Here is a 22,232-nt window from a genome sequence, read left to right on the forward strand (position 1 = left end):
CCTTAACAGACGACGTCACACTGATAAGAACCAGTATGCGCGCGCAGGTCGGCAGCAAAAGAACCCCACCGCTCATAATATGCAATAGAAAAGTGGTCACAGTCTCACGTGTAAAAATGCATCCCATCAAACTTTCAGATGCTGTTTTTCTCCCAGTATGGAGGAAGAATGCTTAGGATTTTGACTGTAATCTATCACTATTGAAATATATAATCCTTGGTTTCTGTTGTGTGTGAACAATAATAACAATTCAAAGCAGTTGTCCCCCAAACCCCACCTCCAGTGGCTGTCATAAGAACGGAGGGAGCGCTCTATGATCATGGCACCAGAACCTGCTTGGCTCGCGCAGCTGCAGCCCGTCAAGCCTAATTTATGCTCCGTCCCACGAAGGTGTCGCGCACAGAGAACGACCGAGAATAGCAGACCTCCAAGCTCACAGCGTTCGCATCCGCGACGCGGTTGTGAGCTTGTATGTCAGCTGTTCTTGGTACGCAACACCGTTGCGCGATGAAGAATATATGTCTCGCTAGGGCGCACCCCACTAGCCTACACACAGAGGAGGTTGAATGTAGTGAAACCAGCGCACCCCAAAACAGCAGGTTTGGGGATCTGTTGATTACATGAAACAGTCACCTGTGCGTCCAGTCTCAATGTTTGTAAACAAATAATTGGTCTATAATCTGATAGTTTAACTTTTAAAAAATTGATAAAGTGTAATACAAATTACCGTATATTATTGCATTTATATTATCATTATTATTTGTATGATGATGATGACAGTACACTGCATTAATACTCTCATGACATATGAAGTTACCTTCACTTAGTAGAACAAGTCGTGGCCCATCCAGTCCTACATTCTTCAAAAGTAGTGGTGGAGTCACCATCAGATGAGGGAACGGTTTTATTCCTTCTGCCATACTGCCAAAGGTCTTCTTAATATCAATCTGAAAACTTGAATTCAACATCAATAGTTACTAGAAATGCTGCAGTAAGTACACTGACGCACCCTCTATGCAATGCATTTTAAATATACAACTTAACTCTTGATATGTAGCCCAGGGTTTCCATGCAAATAAACTGCACCAATAGTCTTATAGATGTGTTTTATTTTTTGTCGTTTTCTTTTGGGGTGCTTTATCAGGGTAGAAAATCAATTTCTCCTGGCTAAAGGGTGCCAAAGGATGTTTCACCTGAGAAGAGGTCACACCTGAGGGACCACTGCCAGCCTTCTTGTAGCATAGCGATTAAATTAATTTACAATAATCCATATAATATACCCGGGATAAGATCAAGACTGTGGCTGCTAAAAAAGTATTTTACTAAGTGTTTTGCCCCTGAGAACTCAATTCCATTTGTAATGCCACTGTTACAAAATTGCACACACACACACACACATACTTTTGACCTGGCACATTGTCATGGTTAATCCAAAGATGATATGTTCTGATGAATGGAGGCAGACTGAGTAAAATCTTCTCAATGTCCGTTGCTCTCCTCAGTGACGTTTCTCTCAAGTTATCCTCACTGCAGTTTGGAAGTTTCTCTCCGTCTAAACACAAAATATAAATGCACTGAAGACCCTAGTCTTTAATAGCATGATGGCTATTTCTCTCATCTGCTGTATGCATTTTATTTTCAAATTTGTATTATATGCTTACATTATGTTTCCATAAATACTGTGGGATGTTTTTTTTTAGCTTTGTATGCAGATTGTCACTTCAAGAATGTTTTGGCATGTCTAGTCTTTATATCAAATATAGTAATGATGATCTACAATTCTACAGAACATTTTGGCCATCCGTAAAAAGCCAGCAAATACAGGCTTTTCTACATTGCATCATTCATTTTTAAACAATGTTAGCCATGTGTAAGAGTTGCATTTACCTTTGATTTTCTGGAGAACATATGATCTTTCAAAGACACTTGGTACTCCAGGTACTTTGACTGGGTCACTGAAACGTATGTCTTCATGTGATCTAAGACGTATTGGTGCATAGTTCTCATGTTCTGATGTTTCTTTCTGACAAAACAAGAGAGCAACGTTTTTACTTGGATTAAATTCACTGCTATATCAGTGTGCTCAAAATAAATAATCTATATTTCCAGACATGTCTGTTATAATATACAGTAATGAAATATACAAATCAGTCAGGCTAAAATAAACAAGAAAGGGGTGCTCAGTAGAGAGCAAATATCCTCCAAAAAGGCATGTCCCAATAATAATAGTTACTCTGACACAGTAACATCAAACTGCCTCTCCCTGTTTGTCCTGTGTGTGCAGTGCACACATGTGTTCACAGGCTATGCTATATTGTAAATGTTTCAATATTCAACATGCAGCTACAATATGATTATCTAATTTACACATTTATTCTGGGTGAAACAGTTTTGCTTTACCTTAATAGAAATACTGCTTAACATCAACATACCTCTGCTTCAGAGATAAGATAGGCCCAGCAGTATGTTGAATTCTCAAAGACATCAAGGTCCTCAATGATCTTTTCACCTCTTCTTTCCCCCAATCTTGGCAAAAGTTCTCTAAAGAGTGTGTATAAGCCTTCAACGATGGCTATCTAAAAAGGAAAAAAATATTAAGACTCCTACCAACAAAAGTATTATGAATCATTGAACATTGCAAGATTGTACCATCTCATACAGTTTACCTCCTGAGTCCTGGAGATGACCTCATTCCTGCAGAGTAACTGGTGCAAACTCTGAGCCAGTGGGTTGCATCCAGTTAGTCGTCGTATGTATGCAATCACTTTCTTGAATCCTTCTCCTGAGTCTCTGCTTTTCTAAAATAAAAAACATAGGCTTTATTTTATATATATAGATAGATAGAGATATAGAGATATAGAGAGATAGAGAGCTAGAGAGCTAGAGAGAGAGAGAGAGAGAGAGAGATAGAGAGATAGAGAGATAGAGAGATAGAGAGAGAGAGAGAGAGAGATAATGGTCTGTGGTAAAATCAGACTACCCAGATCAGAAACATGCTACCTCATCATGTTACTTAAAATAGTAACTGCGTTATTGAAACAGTTTGTAATAAAGATTCTATTTGATCAGGTTAGGGTAAAGTCCACCCTTCAGTATGTAGCGGGTGAACTGGATCTCAGTAAGAACAAAGCATGCTGAACAGAAATGACATGCATGTTTGTGGTATTTTGACAGTTGATGGGTTTCATTTAAATTTTCACAAAATTTCGAAATATCTACTTTCTGCAATTAGCCCACATCTAAAGCCATACTCCAGCTTTACTTTTGTTAAAAAACTAGTAAGGACCTGATGTTGATGACGAGAAACGCCTCAGCAGAGAAAGAAGGAAATGATTTGAAAGGACAAACTATACAGTATATGATGCAAAATATAATAAGACACAGAGAAAGGTACTCTTACAATTGCATAAAGTGATGACAAGAACACACTAAGTCCTTTTTGTGATTGTTGGACTGATGGCACAATATCATTCATGAAGACTTCATTGGCGTCTGGAGTCTCTTCACAAAATGTGGACAAAGAAAAGTACACTGTCGACTCCTCGGAAACACCACAACTTTGCAGTGCGTCTCCACCGGTATGATCACCGCTGAAAAAAAAGGGAGGGGGGGGGGGGGGTATATATAGTAGTGAGATTTATGCCCATGTCTTGTATAAATATCCTTATATAATTAAAACTATTTTAATTGGGACATGTCTATAATTTTTATCCTGCCATATTTGTTTTTAAAATACTGTTTTAATGAGTCTGTGTGTGCATTTCCAATAGGCTTTGACTTTTTTTTAAGAGTGTGTGATCATTTCCATGCTATACGGTAATGATTTTAAATGACCTGTAATGAAGAACATGTGCTGGGATTCCACTTTCATTTGCAAGCTTCAGCCTCAAGTTGTTGATCGTGTCACTTGCCAAGTCCACTTTGATCTCAAACTTTCCCTAAGAAGAAATGTGGTGGGTTAAGAGCTGTTCACACCAAACACGATAACTATAACTATAACAATGTTATGTGAGCGTCCAACGATGGCATTGCATGTTGGAGCCCATGCACACACGGAGGCAGGGAGAGTGAGAGAGATCTCCGCCTCCGTGACACCCTGGTGCTGAAATGCATGCAATAGGGCTATGGATAATCTGACTGACTCTGATTATAAAATTATAAGGAAGCACGTTTATCGGACTATTGGGATGTTGGGATAATGGGATGTCGGAAATTCTGAATTATGAATGAATCCTGAGTTGGTTTAAAAAAAGGCATATTTGTCGTTATCGTTATAATTATCCTTCTTGGTGTGAACAGCCTTTAAAACAAAAATTCATTTAAATTGAAGATTCATTTTCAAACCTTGACTAGTTTGTTATATGCTTATAGAAACTTTGCCACTGTAAGATCAATAAAAATCAATATAAGGAATTGCTAAATAATATGACCTATTGGCATCACACTGGGTTTGGCTTTTCTAGCACTCACAGATTTGCAATTTCCTTAAAAAGAATTAAGGGAAAAAAAGACATTTTGAGACCAGAGACCATCAGTCACATCATCATCATTCAGCTCACCCTCATCATCACGTGGCATCGAACAGTATCTTCTCCTCCTCCCAAGACTTCAGGAGCTTCGTGCCTTTGCATTGCAGGGGATTGCTTGAGGTTATGCTTTGGTGTAAATATTGCATACAATTCTGCTCCATTTTCAATGTGTCTGTCTTTTAAAGACCCTGTAAATTAGAAATGTTAATTCAAAGAAATTAGCACATGATGTTTGCTGTGAACACAAGTACTCATCAATATATATATATCATTGTCTATTCACAGCTTCAGTCACATATCATAACATGGACCAGTTTCCCCATCATGGCTCTGTTTTTACACCTTGTGTTTGATTATATTTTGTCCAAAGTTAGTTACGTTTGAATTTTGTTTGTAAATCCATCTTCTCTCTCCAGGCACTATTTTCGGCTAGACTTTCAGTGTAACTTTGACAGAAAATGGGTTCAAAAAAGTTGCGCCTTTATTTTTATTTAGTTTTTTCCAATCTCAAGCTAGTCTCAATTCTCTACAAATTGACTTTCATACAAAATATTATCAAAGTAATAACACATAACACACTATAGCTCCCTTTGCCAAAGGGAGCTATAGTGTGGCTGCTCTCTACTACTCTTTGATATCAGTTCACTTTGGGGCCAGCACCTGCCTTCAGGAGGTCAGATGTGCCTGACTCATCATTGATCCTTACAAAAAATATTAGCAATACTAAAGTTATTCAATGTCAGGTCATGCATGGCTTACATGTGTTGAAGAAAGGGTCATCAGTCAATGGCATTCCATCCACTGTATATAGGCAGACACCTGTTGAATTCCCAAGGTTTTCATGGTGGCAAATCCTTGACATCAGATCTTCAACTGTGTTTTGTGCAGGGTCCATATCTAAGTAGAAAATAGAAATTAACCTCAATATAACCACACTAACTTAAGGGCATTTTCACAAAAAATATACTAGTGACTGTAACATCAATCACTAACAGACTATACAGTAATGATATTCTATCAAGCCCCTAAGCCAAAACCAGTATTATAAGCAAAAATACAGAATAGGTGGTGAAAATATGAACATTACAGTGAGTGCACTGCCATCACATATTCAATCATTTCATAATGCATAGGATACCGTAGTGTATGTGTGTGTGTGTGTGTGTGCGAGCGTGTGTGTATACATATATATACACACACACACACACACACACACACACACACACACACACACACACAGTATGTATATATATATTTCTTTTTTTCAGTTTGTGCTCCACGGGTTAACACCATGTATCTGGCCAACTGCCATTACATAAACATTTGCAGGGGGAAGAAATAAATTAAAAGAATAGAAGAAAAAAGAAGAACCAACATGAATTAAAATATATTCTTTAATATAGCTGGTCAGACTCAAGCTACTGTTTAAAAATAGGCTTAATTTACTCACCCCTGATACATTTTGGTTCAGGACAAAGTGGGTATCTGTACAGGATGCAACATGACTCCAAAGTTTTTACCGGGGCTCTGAATCTTCCAATTTAGTCTTTCATTTTAAAGAAACGATTCTTCTCCACTTGGGTAAAGCCTGGAAATGTGTATTTAAAGTGTAAAAGTCATAATTATGTAAAAGCAGTTCCTGTTCCACTTTCTATCTGATATGCATTTGTTTAACTAAAACTCTGTGGTGGGGTTGGTAGTGGGAGAAGGCATGTATCCTATTCCTGTATAAATAACAGATAATGTTCAACTTCTCACGTAAAAGTTCAAACCGCTAGTAGTTGAGAGATTGTTAATATTGGGTGGCAATCAACAATAAACTTGTTTTGGAAGTTACCATCACACTTGTCTTGGACTGTAAAGTGACTCTCTGTTATGCAGATAATGTATTTCCTTATTCTTTTTGCTCTTTATGTTCCAAAGGCTGCAGAATACTCCAAGCTAGGGACGGTCATGACCTAACGTGTTCTACACTGGCTATGCATGATATAGGCTGACAGACCTTTACACTACCATTCATTTCATACCACATTTACAACTTTTAACTTAGATTTCTGTTTAGCACTGCAGTAAAAAAAAAAGAATGTTCTGTTTCATAAGAAATGTGGCTTATTTTTGTCAGTCATATAGATTTTTTTAATTTACCGGCCTTAGATCAAGGCCAGTTTTTGATTGCTTTATGTGACTCGATAAAAGAAATCTATGGCAGTCTTGTTACAAATTCACATGCATTTGTAGGCCATTTATATCCATAATCTTACCCATGTTGTCTAAATCTTCATCAGTTACACCATCAATGAAATCTCGTTCATCTTTCACACCAAACTGAATAAATTGGTTGTAATAAGACTCCAGTCTGTGATTTTCAAGTAGGTTGTATATTATGGTAGCCATCTGAAAAAAAGTTAACAATTCTGTTATCTTTGTGTAGCCACCAGAGGGGGCGGCTTGCATAAAATAACCTTAAACTTTAATGCTACAGTGTCATATAACAGAAATGCACATGAGCAGTGAGTGGTGTAAAGTAAGTAAGTACATTTACTCAAGTACTGTACTTGTACAATTGTGAGGCATTTTTATTTTACTGGAGTATACTGTATTACCAGTTTTCAGTACTTTTACATCTAGTACTTAACTCCACTACATCTCAGAGGCAAATATTGTACTTTTACTCCACTACAATTATTTGAAAACTTTAGTTACTAGTTACTTTTGTAGATTTTGATTATTATTACAACCCTATATACATTTCGGCCATTTGAAAATAGCCGATCTACAAGCTCACAATGCATTACGATGCAAATAAATAATATAATATTATCTGTTGTTCATTGTGGGCTTGTACTAGATCTGCTATTTTAAAAGATTTTTTTTTTACAATTTATCCATTTCAAAACTTGGGAAATGGGACATTCTGCATAATGAGACTTTCTACTTTTGTAGCCATGGTTCACATGATGCTCGTCTGTCACCAGCGTCATGGCGCTACTTATTCCTGTTTTTTGAAAGTTTTACATTTACAACCAGCACATCACATAAACGTTCAGATTTAAAATATAAAGTGCTGACCCCCCCCCCCGGCCACGGATGTTACAAGTTAAAGCGCATGGATTTAAGTACCCAAATCTTCCATATTGTTCAATAAAAAGCCTTTTAATCCAATCGGCGGCCATTTTCTTTTTTTCCATTATGTATTAGAATGCAATACACCTCCCAACCAATAGGGGCGCGTAGTTGAAAGCATGAGGAAAGAATTCAAAGAAAATGGCCGGCGATCGGATTAAAAAGCTTTTTATTGAAAAATACGGAAGATACGGGTATTTAGACCCATGCGCTTTAACTTATAACATCTGTGGCCGGGGGGGTCAGCACTTTATATTTGTAATCTGAGCGTTTACGTAGCTGTACTGGTTGTAAATGTAAAAATTTAAAAAAAAAAGGAACAGTAGCGCCATGACTGTCATGTTTCATGGCTACTACTTTTAGTAGCCTACTTCAAGTACATTTTGATACCGATACTTTTTCACGTATATTTAGAATTCCGGACTTTTACTTGCATTTCTACATTATTTGAGTACTTTTTCCACCACTGCACGTGACGACGTGAGTAATTTAGCAATTTTGTGATCAAGAAACTTAACTCTAGCCTGGTAAATCCTCCCTCCGGAAATCTATAATTCCATTTCATTTAGGAATCAAATAGAATTGAGATTTCCGGAGGGAGGGTTTACCAGGCTAACTTAACTCACCTTGCACGGCAACCACCCTGGCCTGCAGACTACGACGTGCTCACGTCGGCTCAGCTCACAGTCTCACACGTGTGTCCAGTTCAGTAAGTGCAGTAAGGGCGTGGCTTGCTAAAGTAAATACAAATAAATCATGTGCATTTCAGGAACACTTTGGAAGTAAAATGTCACATTGATTGTCCCCTGTATAAGTCCTAAATGGTAGTCACTTATGGAATAAAAGCCCATACAATTTAATATTACACAGAAGTCTGGGAGGGGGGATGTACAAGAGCAAAAAGGAATCATGGTTGCAACAGCAAGTCAATTAACAAACTCCTCCTCCATACAAATGTGTTAAAGTATTTGTCTTCACTGCAGGGTCAATTCACGTGGCTCTCATGAATTGTGTAAGATTTAGCTATTATTAAAGAAATGTAAAGACATTTAATAAAATCAGAGCTTAAAGGGATACTTCACTCTCGGGCCGGGGACACATTTAAAAAAAATATTAAAAATAAATGAAAAAAGTTATGGAAAATTCATGGCCCCCTCACGCATTAGTAGGACACTCTAATGCGTGAGGGGGCCATGAATTTTCCATAACTTTTTTCATTTATTTTTAATATTTTTTTTAAATGTGTCCCCGGCCCGAGAGTGAAGTATCCCTTTAAGCTTTCTTGATAGGCTATTTTAGTTATAATTAAGACAATTGGGTCCAGCTGGCTACAAGCAGTCCAGGAAAATGAAACTGAGAAACAGCCCTTCCTCCACACACTGGTACTAAGATTGAGCCTACCTTATCTGCAAGGAAGAATAACGTACATACAATGTATTGTTTATTTTTCAAACAAGTCATAAAATTGGAATTTTGCCTAGGCCTATATAAATTGATTAATTTCATAAACAAAACTTTCTTTCATCTGTCCAGTGCAATAATCTCTTTCTTGCCTTGTATTCCATATACTGTAGGGCCTATAATAGCTGGTGGTGTGTGTGTGTGTGTGTGTGTGTGTGTGTGTGTGTGTGTGTGTGTGTGTGTGTGTGTGTGTGTGTGTGTGTGTGTGTGTGTGTGTGTGTGTGTGTGTGTGTCACACCAGACTTTCCACCTCGGAGGAAGTGATTGATTGATTACTTTATTTAGAAGTTTGCAGAGAAAAAGCGCGAAGTACACTTCACAAAACAAGGTCAACTAAATAGGATTGAAAAAAACAAAACAGAAAAGCTGCAGTGTCAGTGTTCATCCTGTGGTGGAATAACTACTCAGATGTTTCACTTACGTAAAAGTAGCAATACCACAATATAAAAATACTCTATCACAACTAAAGTAAAAGGCGTGTGTTCAAAATGTTACTTGAGTAAAAGTACAAAAGTATTGGTATCTAAATATACTTAAAGTACCAAAAGTAAAAGTACTAAAATGTTTTAAAATAGCAGATCTACAATAAGCTCACACATTCAACGTGTTGCGATGTGACGCTTTGTGAGCTTGTAGATCGGCTATTTTCAAATAGCCTACGTATAAATTAGGGCTGAAATGGTTAATGTATGTTTTATAATATAACAATTTATATCTGCAAAGTAACTAGTAACTAAGGTTTTCAAATAATTGTAGTGGAGTAAAAGTACAATATTTGCCTCTGAGATGTAGTGGGGTAGAAGTAAAAAGTATTGAAAATTGGAAATACTCCAGTATAGTAAAAAATACCCCAAACTTGTACTTAAGTACAGTATTTGAGTAAATGTACAAGTTACTTTACACCACTGTGTTCATCACAGGCCATGAGAGCCACACTGTCCGGACGGAAGTTAAAGGAGCACTTCATTTTCAACCTACTGTATCTTCGTATAATTGGTCCTTACTAATGCGCATTATAAGATGGCACAATTTCTGTCACAGAATCTGTCTACTCACTCTGCATGACATTGGTGGGCTTAAACTTGTACCAACGACATCATCAATGTAGCCTGGGATCCAGCCTGATTCACTACGTTCGGCTGATTTTCTTTTTTCACCAGCAAGTGAGAAAAGGAAATCCGCCGAACGTAGCGGAGCAGTCTGGATCCCAGGCTATCATCAATGTGGATTCAAAGCTATTAGAAACGGCAGCCTTTCTCTTCCGGGAAAGTTAGCATGCTGAAATGCATTGTTCTTGAAATACAAAGTTTGAAAAGGTGTCTAAACTTGAGGCATTTAGCAGACATTCTGCATCTTACAAAGTGCAAGATCAGAGTAAGGGATATAGGTGGATCATATCTTGGACGTAAATATGGTTTCAATTCCATTATTGATCCATTTTGTTAGAGTTAGGGTTATGCCATAGTCTTTATAAACTATAGCTAGAGGCCTAATATTGTATAGGATTCCTGCCAGGCTGCCATACACCAAAACATGTTCTGAAGTAGGCCCTGCCTACAGTCATCAGCGAGATTTTTAATGTAATAACCCATTTCACATAACTAGTTTCAGAATGTAGTCAGATCCATAACGGACAGAACTGAGATTCTAGATAAGAAAAACTCACTTTGAAACTTTGATGCACCATACAGAACGTGCAAACAATGATGTCTTGCCATGTTTTTTTATATTGCATACTGAACATACAAATTTAATTATCATAAAGAAAAATCGAAAAATAAATGTAAATGTAATGTAACATCAATCAATTATAATCAAATAATATAATGCTATTTGCATGCTAATACAAATATGATCAAGACAGATACCAATGCTGATGCTAAATCTATAAAACAAAAAGAAGATAATAAAGTGTATGCTATTATCTTGACATCATTTTATCAACCTATAACAAGAATCATGAACTTCTGGAAATCTGGCATGTTTAGTGTTTATTTAGTGTTTTTATACCATAAACCCCGCCCACTCCACTGAGTGAACCAGCTTCACAAAGCTTTAGTCTGATAATCAGGCTAGTTTAGTGTAACATTTTAATGCAATTTAAAGTGCATATTGATTTGAAAGGTCAAAGCCAAAAATTGTCACTGGAAAAAACGAAATTCAAACATGCATGACATCTTAACTGTGCAATGATCGTTTGTGTGCAGCTCGCCACATCATTTACAAGTTCAGTGCAAAAGGCACTAATGGAAATTGTTATAGTGTTGTAAAGTAAAGTTTCACACAGGTTTCACTCATGATGGGAAATGATGAAAAATAACTCCTAACTGATGATGAAGAACAAAAAGGGGGACAAAGTAACGCTGTAACGTCACAACTTTATAGTAATTACTTAATTGAAATAGCAATCCCTCTATTGCTTGTATTATATTATATACATTTTTGTATCTTTCATTTCTTGTATTTTATTTCTCTATGTATGTATGTATGTATGTATGTATGTATTATTATTATTTTATTTTACTGCAATATTTGGAGTCCTGTTCACCATGCTGTTAGAAATAGGAATGAATCATTTGAATATCTGCTGGCAAATTGCCATGGACTTGGAGAATCAAGGAGAAACAGACTAAGAACTTTCTAAAAAGGACTGAAGTTGCTTTAGAATAGGATCCCTCTCTGACTGAATAGCCCACAACATAATGAGTGTTAAAAACATTTGAAATGTACTAATTTAATGTCATGTGATGCCCAAGATGACCTGCTTGTTCTAAAAACGAAAAATAATAAAAAGAAAGTATACAAAAAAGAAATAGCAATCCCTCACATCATGATGGAAAAAGTGTTACTGTGAGCAATAGGTTACCCGCCAACACTGTCCAGTGTTTGGCCTACCCACAAATCCACCATTCCACTATTCTTCTACACATAGGTTTCAATTTGGTAGGAACGGTGCTCCTTCACCATTTTCTTCATGTCTCTGTCTGGTTTCATGTCAGTTCTTCTGAGCATACGGCTTGGGACATTGGGATCATGAGTTCCTTTCCTGAAAAACAATGTTCAATAACTAAGAATACAAGACAATTCTGCCAGTGAGACATTTCTTGGGGGTGGGGGGAGAACTTACATTTGGAGGTGTTTCTCAACGGCCTTTCGTTCATATACATCTCCATATTTTGTTTTCACAGGGTCCACAAACATCCTCTTGGTCAGTGGACAAATCAGATGTCGGGGTGGAGCATCAGGAGTTTGACCCACCAGTTTCTTTCAATGAGAAAATGGGTAACAAATAGTTAATTTTAGTAGGTAAGTTGTTCAATGACCTACAACATAGAAGTTATAGTCCATATCATAATTTCACTAAAAGGAATAAATCATCACCTTCTCCACATCATCAATTGAGGTCCCGGCATTCTTTTCTGTGTTGTCCTTGGCTGCTTGATCGTATCTATCACGGCTGGTCAAGAAGGCCTCCGCCAAAATGCTTCCAAAGGGAAAGATACATATTATTATTTTAAATGCAAATGAATAGTTACCAATATAATGTATAATGCATGCATTTCCTTAAAATAAGGCCACATTAAAATTGACTTTTTATGCCTTATGCAAAGCACTGTCAATTGACTTTGTGTATGAAATGTGCTAAATAAACATCCATTGGCCATGATTACTTTTAAAAGAAAGCCTTAATAACAACCTGTCCAGTGGGTCTTCAGGCTCAGGGATGATGAGCAGTCCATATATGGCATCCAGGATTTCTCTCATGGTGATTTGGGCGTTGTAGTTACGGTCAAATATATTGTGGCAAATGCGGCCCACGCTGTTGATGTTGCAGTGATGTATCTTTGCTTATGTTAAGAAATTGTCATTTGAATTGCTATGAGTTCTGATACATTGTTTTCAATATTGTCATATGATATCAACTATCACGGTATTTCAATATTTAATGTTTATTCATGTCTGTAAATGTTGTGGAATGAGGATACACGTGTGATGAAGCGGACAAGAGGAGGTTTCACAGGATAGTCAGGACCAAACTGGCAGTAGAGCTCAAAGACTCCTTTCTCATATGGTGTTTCAGGAGGACCTTCCATGACGATCTTCCAGAAAGCTGAAAAGTTTAAAAGGAACATTCAGGGTTGACTGCTGATTATTTCATTTAGCTTCAGATCACTTATCAGTATTGCTTTGAATATCCCTATGGAGTGCTAGAACTATATAGACTATAGAGCACAAACAACAACCAATATTTATTGGGAAACTGAGAAAGCTGGTCAAATACGTAAGCAAGCGTTGTTTGTGCTGGGATCCTTCCAACTTGTCTGCACCAGGGTGCTGTACTATTACATGCCACTTGGACTTGGGGGCATCCTTACCAGGTGTTCAAACCAAGCTGATTTCTCTCTATTAATGAGGAGTGGCATATTAATAACTCTGTGCTCCTCCTGGATAACTAATTTCCTCATCCTTTGACAGAGGGTGAGCTTGACCACCTTGTATAGAAACACAATTTCTAATGTTATCCTTTTGGTCAATACCTTGACCTCAAAATCACAGGTGAAGGTTGGAAAGCTTAGTTCCTTGCATCTTGCACAAAACGTGGCACATCGGTCTAGTAGTTTGCAAGACTAGCTTCAGACTCACAAAGAGATTAGCCTGAAAGAGCAAGCCCTATCGATGGTCTTGAAGGGCGGATCCAAACCCAGGCGGTTGGATTCCAGCGCCGCTTCCTATTGCTTCACCAATCTATGTCCCCGCCTCCCCTCCCCCCCCTCCTCCCCCCCCCCCGGCCTGTGCACGGAACACGCTGACGTCACCAAATTTAGAGCGACGCCCCTCTGCACTCTGATTGGTCACATCATTTTTTTTTAATTGCTGTATAATTAATACAGCAATATTACAGCAGTGTTTAACACTTCAAATGGCCATACAGTAACTCGTGCCTAATTATCTGATCAGCGCAATGTAGGACTAGAAGGCTGCGTAGCATTTTTTAAATGCATTTAAATTGCATTAAGGGCCAAAAAACATTATAAAGTTACAAAAGTTACATGATAGAATATTGTGGCCACTTACTGAAGTCTGACTCTGATGGATAGATGGAGAAAAATGGATGGGGATCACAATGCAGGCTCTTCAACTCCTCAAGGATGCGTTTGTCCTTCTCCATGAAACGTCGACTCTTACTCTCCTGAATCTGCTTTTTCAGAGCACTACATGAAAAAGTAAACTTTTGTAAAAAATATTTGTCAAAATGCATTTAATATTTAGATCAATTTCTTTAATATGATTTCTTCCATCATGTACTTCTCTGTCATTGTCACTTTGTTGTCCAACTCCTTTGGCAGTGAAGCTTCTGGGAATTCATCATACCCACGACTGGCAAAGAGGCTTGTTAAAACACTCTGTAAATGTTAATCAATAACGTCATTAGAATGTGATACGCCACCATGTTCAATCACTTGAACTGACAAATTAATGGAACATTTTCAACTGAAAGGCTAAAAATTATAGAGTGCAAACTCGGAGGTGGCGTCCTTACTACAGTATGTCCAGGTATAGATGGGATACAGAAGCCCATGTTAAATCCTCCTTTTTTCTAAAGCCCAGACTTGTAATCTCCCTTTTAGACAAACATATGAATGTTCCAAATCCAAGCTGATTGCTACTGAGCCAAAATGTAATACAGTAGTCAATTCAAAGACTTGGAACAATTAAGTAATTAGTCAATCATAGTTTAAGTTAGCCATTGCCATCTAGCGTAAATACATTATCTTTTTCAAAATGTAATATACAATTCCTCAACTTTCTTACAGACAATAATCCTAAAGGCACCCCTTTCTTAAAGAACATAATTGTAAAACTTTACAAAAAATTATAACTGGTTACAGTTTACTGTTAATCCTGGCATGCATCTATAATGAGTGTGTGTGGTGTAACAAACTTCAGTGAGAGAAGATGGGTTGAGTTTGTCTTTGGGTTTCCTCATCTCCAGAGAAAGGACAGTCTCAATCTCAAAAAGCTTCAGGCCATCGATGCTCGTCGTTGGTTTGAAACAGCAACCACCTAAACCCCATACATTCAGATGTGAGTTTAGGCTCCAGTAGTTATACATAGATATGTGTTAAAATAGCATGAATGCTCAGTACCTGTTGCATTGCTAATTCCATGCAGCATGTTATTCTCCACGTTTCCAAGAAGGATTGCATCCACAATGATGTTAGCGTTTATCAGCTTGGCAGCAACATCAACTGGCTTTGTCTTTGATCTATGGGCAGATGATCACGCAATGTAATTCCCACATCCAAGTAAATACATATCACAGGGAACATTGCAATTTGTCTCAATAATAACAATACTATAACTACTGACATGCCATGACAGTAAATTTACCCATAATCATTTCCATCTGTAAGACACACGATGCGAAGTCTGCAATCTCTGAACTTCATCTTGACTTTTTCCAACTCAGACACTCCATGTTGTAGAGCATCGTTGAGTTTGGTTCCTCTCTTTGTTTGAAGACTGTGAATGTGATCCTATAAATGTATCCCACAAATGTTTTAGCAACTTTTTTATTTTTCTCCCACTTGAATCGTTGCCGATTCCCCCCGAATACTGCAGTCGAATACAGGTCCAGTGGACACCTAAACCTTCTGGGCAACTTGTAAATCCCAGAACACAGTGGGCACCTGGTATTTCTGGGCACAAAAACCAACTGGTCACAGGGAATACTTTGCGCGTGAAGTCTTTAACATTATTTTCTTTAAACATTTAAGCTTATGTTATACGCATCCTTTAAATAGACTACTACGAGTGACATGACATCAAATAATGCGATCATACATACATAGCATAGGCTCAGTGAACTTGAAGAAAATAACCCACACAAATCATACATACACGTATAGGTTAAAACATTCTATCATTAAAACACAATTAAGTCAAGGATTTATTTCCATTCGGTCCTCTCACAAAGTCTTTTAGTACTTTTGCACATGTAATTCAGTCAGACAATCAATTAGGCGGCCTATATGGTGGCTACTGTATATTGATGTTGTGACATGTTTACCAGTTTGCTTTTCTTAACTCATTGACCAAGTAGCCACATTTATTCTTTAATTCTCCCCAAACCCTAAAATGTGCCAATTTATCAATTTCTGTTAAATATATAATATATAAATAATTATCTGTAATATTTATGAATTTATGAAAGGTTCCCAGTGTTCCAGATTACTCGGCCCAGATATGCCCAGTATTCAGAGAAAGAAAAGTGGCCACAAATACCAGGTGCCCACTGTTCCGGTTACCCTGCAGTGCCTGTCACTGCCTACCCCAACTGTTGACCTTGGTTGGTGTAGACAACCACATGCCTCCTCCGATATACAGTGCATGGAATCACCAACCACTCATTTTCACCTGACAGTGAAGAGTTTCACAGTATGTATAATAGGTTCATGATACCTTATCCAATTTATCTCCCTGCAAACTAACTGGTAGTAGTTGTAAGTACTTATCAAGGTAACAATCCCCTGACAGAAATTACCCATTACATTTACAGTAAATACTGTAAAGTAATTTCATGTGAAATACAATACTAGTGCTGGCAGGCAGCCTACAGTATTACACCATACTGTTTTATGATTTAATCTTAATTTAATCTATTTTTTTGCAGTGAAGAATACTTCTTCTCCTGATGTGCCATGATAAGGCTGATATTGCATGTTTATGAAGAAAATATACATATGAAGTCAGTAATACGAGTAGCACATTATATAAATTACCTTGAATTTTTCCAGAGTTTCTGTAAATGTGTGGAGGGTTTTCACTTTTGAGTCAAACTTCACAAGGCCTATTACATGATGAAAATCATAAGCCATGGTCCGTGTGGCAAAGTTATCAAACAGCACTTTTACTGCATCGATCTTCTTGATATCCACACTTCCATAGCATTTCCCATTCATAGAGGAGCTTGCATCCACAAGTACCTAATACAAATTTGATGAAAAAGAACATGGACATAAACAAATGAAGTATCTTTTTTATTATGAGGATAAATGTGAAGCATGTCATTAAAGATAATAATTAATAACAAAAAATGGTCTCACTTCTCCATAAAAACATATCACAGGCAACATTGCAATTTTACTGACAATACTGTCACTACAATACATAATTTGATACTTAACAGTGTCAATTACTCAAACACTGGCAAAATGTCAAAGATGAATCAATGGTCATGCATAGGTGGATGAGCGGAGCTGATTTTCTTTTTTTTATATGACCCCAACCCAAGTCTTAGTTTGAAGAAATGAATCAGCAAAAGACAGATATCGTAAACATTACCAGAATTGCCTCTTTTGGAGTCCTGCTTGTGACAAATGCATGGTCCCCTCTGCTATCTCCAGTTCTTTGTATAGAAAATTAAAACAAAACAGTAACAAATTAAATTATATAGGAGATCTTGAGAGACATCTGCAAACACATGGTCAAAAACATCAGAGTTGCCTGCAAGGTCCCACAAACTTTGAAAAGCAGATAGAATTGAATCTGAACAATCTGACTGATACATCTTGATCACATGACTCCAGAGATAATGTGTACCGATTTGTGTAAGTTTTGGACAATAATTGTAGTAGTAGAAAAAATGTGTTGGCAATTTGAAAAATTGGCCCCATTTATACGGTATCCTATCCTATTTTAAAATTGCCTAATGGGTCGGTCGGCCTGCGAACCACCGCTACTCTTGGGGGCCCGTCACTATGACTGAGACATAATCATATATAGAGTTCACTATGACTCAGACATAACCAAACAGTTCATATAGTTACCACTGCAGCTACACCCAAATGTGACTGTGACAGCATGACATCAGACCCAAACAAACTGTAAAAAAAAACAGAATACTCACTTGGATGCCAGTACGTTGACATCCACAGTTTGGACTTTGCCACTTAGACAACTAAACACTTTGGTCATCTCAGGGGCTCCTTTGTCTTTACCCACATAAACGCCAAGTTCATCTACCAAGGAGGAAAAACGTATTCTTAAACAGTCCCTTATGGCTAACAATCATCTCTTGGGTTGGTTTCCAAGAGTAATCATAATTATTATGACATATACAGTATATTATTACATATTAGCCTGGTTCCAGACGAATCTGCCATTGCAAAAGAAAATTGCCCTCGGCAGATTAGGTCTGGCCCCTCTCAATAGAAATTGGATTTATCTCCCTCCGAAGTTGTGAGGAACCAATCAGGGCCCAGTATGCAAATATGGGGCAGGTTTATCACCAGGGGCATTTTCTGAATTTGCCCCTCGGAAATGCATGGTTCCACACAGAGATTCCAGAGTAATATCTACGCAGTGATATTAGTCTGGCCATGCCAGGCTAATTACATATGCCATTTGTATGATGATGATGATGATGATGATGCTGCACTGTGTTAATGCTCTCATTGTATGTGTGTATGACCTCTTCATAATTACCTTCACTAAGTAGAACAAGTAGAGGCCCAGCCAGTCCTACATTCTTCAAAAGTAGTGGTGGAGTCACCATCAGATGAGGAAACGGTTTTATTCCTTCTGCCATACTGCCAAAGGTCTTCTCAATTTCAATCTGAAAGCTTGAATTCAACATTGAATGCACACATGCAATACAATTTAAATATGCAGTCCTCGTTTCCATGCAAATAAACAACACTATATTTGTTTTTTTCTTTTGGCTGGCTTTTATCAGGTTAGAAAATCAATGTGTCAATAAAAAACATGTCTCCTGGCTAAAGGGTGCCAAAGGATGTTAGTAATACCACTGTTAAAAAATAATGTTGCACATACCACTGGTCATACATACAATACACGCATGCACACACACACGCACGCACGCACACACATACTTTTGACCGGGCACATTGTCATGGTTGATCCAAAGGTGATATGTTCTGAAGAATGGAGGCAGACTGAGTAAAATCTTCTCAATGTCCGTTGCTCTGCTTAGTGATGTTTCCTTCAAGTTATCCTCACTGCAGTTTGGAAGTTTCTCTCCGTCTGAACACAAAATAGAAATGCACTGAAATTAAACTTTAAAAGAATGTTCATGACAAAATACATTAGAGAGAAAAGTTTTGGTTTTCATTTAAATTTACTGTAAATGATCTGTTTAAGAGTTCTGCTTACATAATTACACATCTTTCACACATCTGCTGTATTTGTATTTTTAAAAAATATATTATTATATGATTACATACTTTTTCATAGATGTTGTGTTTTCTATTTTAGCTCTATGCAGATTGGTATTTCAAGAATGTCATGTCTAGCCTTAAGGTCGTAACAGACGGTAAGCGGTTCACGTGCGCGTTACCGCTCGGATCAGTGGTGATCGTGCCGCGATCATGGTTGTTTGGTCCTCCTGCGCGGTGCGGTGAAAAGAAAAGCTCACCACAAGCCAGCTCTTGCCGCCCGCGCGCGTGTGCACAAACGAGCACACGTGCGAGAATTTCACGGGTCGCGCCCGCCTGCCTCACCGCCCCTCAACTTCTCCGCGCGTCCCAAATAATCGCCCGCCTCTCATTGAAAGTTAATTACATAGGTGCGTTGGCCGCTTGCCGTCTGAAAGGACCCTTAGTGTAAAATGTAGTCATGATGATTTACTATTCTACTGAATGTTTTGGCCATCCATAAAAAGCCAAAACATACAGGCTTTCTACATTGTATCATTAATTTATAACACAAATAGTGTTGGCCATGTGTAAGAGTTGCATTTACCTTTGATTTTCTGGAGAACATGTGATCTTTCAAAGACACCTGGTACTCCAGGTACTTTGACGGGGTCACTGAAACGTACGTCTTCATGTGATCGAAGACGTATTGGTGCGTAGTTCTCATGTTCTGATGTTTCTTTCTGCCAGAACAAGAGGGTAAAGATTTAACTTGGCATAACATCACTGCTATGAGTGTGCTCAAAATCATGTCACGTTTATAAATGTATGCTGGTGTTAATCAGACATGGACGATGGTGTCTCTGTCTCTCGGCCAGTAGGCGATATGTGGAAGAGAAGAAACGTAGTGATCTTTATAAACTTCGCCAATGAGACGAACACTACTTCACCACAATAATGCTGTTGCAACTAAGAGATTCGCTGAAATATGTATTTTTAGGGATTATCAAATTTGACATGTTGGCATTTGAGTGTGAAGCCGACTTGTGATGGATTGTCATGAGCATTAAAATGGCCTAGCAGTACAGTAGATCCCATAAGCCGGACAGACACCTTGTGCCCGATTGGCTAGTTCCACTCCATAACATAATAACCCCATAAGAGGGACAGTGTGCCATCTGAGATTATGAATTAACAAAAATGCCACACTTGTTGAAACTTTAATTAACTTTAATTGGGTATAATACAATTGTTTTGTAGTTTTAATAATGTATAGAAAAACATACAGTATATCTTTGTATCAGACTCAGCAGCACTCTCAGGTATTTCAACCTTGACAGCAGCTCACAACACAGGTGGACTCTCCATCCGCAACAGAAATAATGACCCTAATATCCTTAAAGGTAATCCCAAATAACTTGCAATGCTCAATATGCTATATTGTAAATGTCAATTATTGTAATTGTCAATATTCAAAGTACCAGCTATAATTGTCTGATTTACAGGTTTATTCTGGGGGAAACAATTCCGCTTTACCTTAATAGAAATACTGCAACAAAATGACATACCTCTGCTTCAGCGATAATATAGGCCCAGCAGTATGTTGAATTCTCAAAGACATCTATGTCCTCAATGATCTTTTCACCTCTTTTTTCACCCAGTCCTGGCAAAAGTTCTCTAAAGAGTGTGTACAAGCCTTCAACAATGGCAATCTAAAGGAGAAAAGATATTTCCCCAAGATTATGAATTATGAATGCAAAGAACCACTGTAAAAGAAAGATGATTCCATTCAAGAAATATTAAGAGTCCTAAAAGTAGAATGAATAATTAAATGTTGCAAGATTATACCATCTCATACGGTTTACCTTCTGAGTCTTGGACAGAAACTCATTCTTGCAGAGCAACTGGTACAAACTTTGTGCCAGAGGGTTGCATCCAGTTAGTCTTCGTATGTATGCAACCACTTTCTTGAATCCTTCCCCAGAATCTCGCATGTGCTGAAAAAACATGAAATGCATTTGTGGAATTGTGTCACTTGATTGGACTGATAGTCAGGGGATATTAGCAGAAAGATTTCCAATCTTGGAATAAATTCCTTACCAAAAAAAATCTTCACCAATGTGTTTGTAAAGGTGTCTAGTAACACATCTCACAAAGACTGAAATTCAGTTTCCCTAGGAGAATTTTTGACAGCTGCTGAAAGTTGGGGTACCCACAATTTCCCTGCATTTCCATGCAGGGCAAAAAAAATCTAATTTTAATTCTGTTTTAAGTAGCATGTGAGGGGTCAAACTAGGGTGTTTTTATGTTTCTGAATCCATTGCAAGCATTTGTTTTGCACCAAAACCACTCCTTGGGCTAAAAACGGCCATAGCCATCCTTGTCCAGGTATACTTTTTGTGTAAAAAGCCCATTGAGATTGGGCTGTTTTTAGCCCAAGGAGTGGTTTTGGTGCAAAACAAATGCTTGCAATGGATTCAGAATCATAAAAACACCCTAGTTTGACCCCTCACATGCTACTTAAAACAGAATTAAAATTAGATTTTTTTTGCCCTGCATGGAAATGCAGGGAAATGGTGGGTACGGGCGCGCTCCCACCAAGAGTTGGCTGGCCGCTGTTTGCAGAATCTGCCAATGCATTGTCAATGCAAATGCGTTGATTCACGCAAGAGCAGATTTTTCCGCTAGTCGCGCAGACCTTGCGTTTATCTGCTCTCCGCGACTAAGCATAAAAGTGCTGGAGGCAGGAGCCGATTTTCTCCCTCTGTCCAATCGGGTGAGTGGAAGGCGGACTGTCTCAAGACTCAGGAAGCAACATGGTGCTCAAGGCAGCAGGCAGTGGGTCCTGAAAGTGAGTGACAGGCGCGACACTCCCGTTTTTTAGAATCCGCTGGCTGCAAAAAACTGTGGCCGCGCACAACCTGCGTTTAACAGCGGCCAGCCAACTCTTGGTGGGAGCGCG

The 22,232-nt window shown here is 38.0% G+C and overlaps 1 protein-coding gene and 1 long non-coding RNA gene across 2 annotated transcripts; both read right to left on the bottom strand.

Moving 5' to 3' along the window:
• Window positions 1–825: 825 nt before the first annotated feature.
• LOC308093842 lies at window positions 826–21,252 on the bottom strand. The gene is made up of 5 exons (XR_013933900.1): window positions 21,136–21,252; window positions 20,839–20,982; window positions 1,888–2,023; window positions 1,402–1,552; window positions 826–954 (listed from the first exon to the last, which is right to left on the bottom strand). It is a non-coding gene; the product is annotated as an uncharacterized lncRNA (long non-coding RNA).
• On the bottom strand, window positions 11,869–19,074 carry LOC308092776 (uncharacterized protein). Its single transcript, XM_080438877.1, has 15 exons — window positions 19,010–19,074; window positions 18,603–18,739; window positions 18,025–18,136; window positions 17,460–17,523; window positions 16,898–17,101; window positions 15,507–15,652; window positions 15,263–15,381; window positions 15,058–15,179; window positions 14,421–14,518; window positions 14,190–14,326; window positions 13,100–13,224; window positions 12,811–12,956; window positions 12,495–12,597; window positions 12,241–12,377; window positions 11,869–12,159 (listed from the first exon to the last, which is right to left on the bottom strand). Exons 2-15 carry the CDS (start codon window positions 18,703–18,705, stop codon window positions 12,036–12,038), a joined length of 1,740 nt encoding a protein of 579 aa, XP_080295003.1. The 5' UTR covers window positions 18,706–18,739; window positions 19,010–19,074; the 3' UTR covers window positions 11,869–12,035.
• Window positions 21,253–22,232: the final 980 nt, after the last annotated feature.

Source organism: Gymnoscopelus braueri, assembly GCF_963280865.1.
Source record: "Gymnoscopelus braueri genome assembly, chromosome: 10".
In the NCBI taxonomy this organism is placed as follows: domain Eukaryota; kingdom Metazoa; phylum Chordata; class Actinopteri; order Myctophiformes; family Myctophidae; genus Gymnoscopelus; species Gymnoscopelus braueri.

What these genes read in the sequence shown, in the direction of transcription:
- LOC308092776 (XM_080438877.1), bottom strand. Translation starts at nt 18,705, where the DNA reads ATGGCAGAAGGAATAAAACCGTTTCCTCATCTGATGGTGACTCCACCA. An exon ending in TCCATCAGAGTCAGACTTCA is followed by an intron (nt 13,225 to 14,189) that starts GTAAGTGGCCAC and finishes TAAACTTTTCAG; the next exon opens with CTTTCTGGAAGATCGTCATG. An exon ending in CCTGAAGACCCACTGGACAG is followed by an intron (nt 12,598 to 12,810) that starts GTTGTTATTAAG and finishes TCCCTTTGGAAG; the next exon opens with CATTTTGGCGGAGGCCTTCT.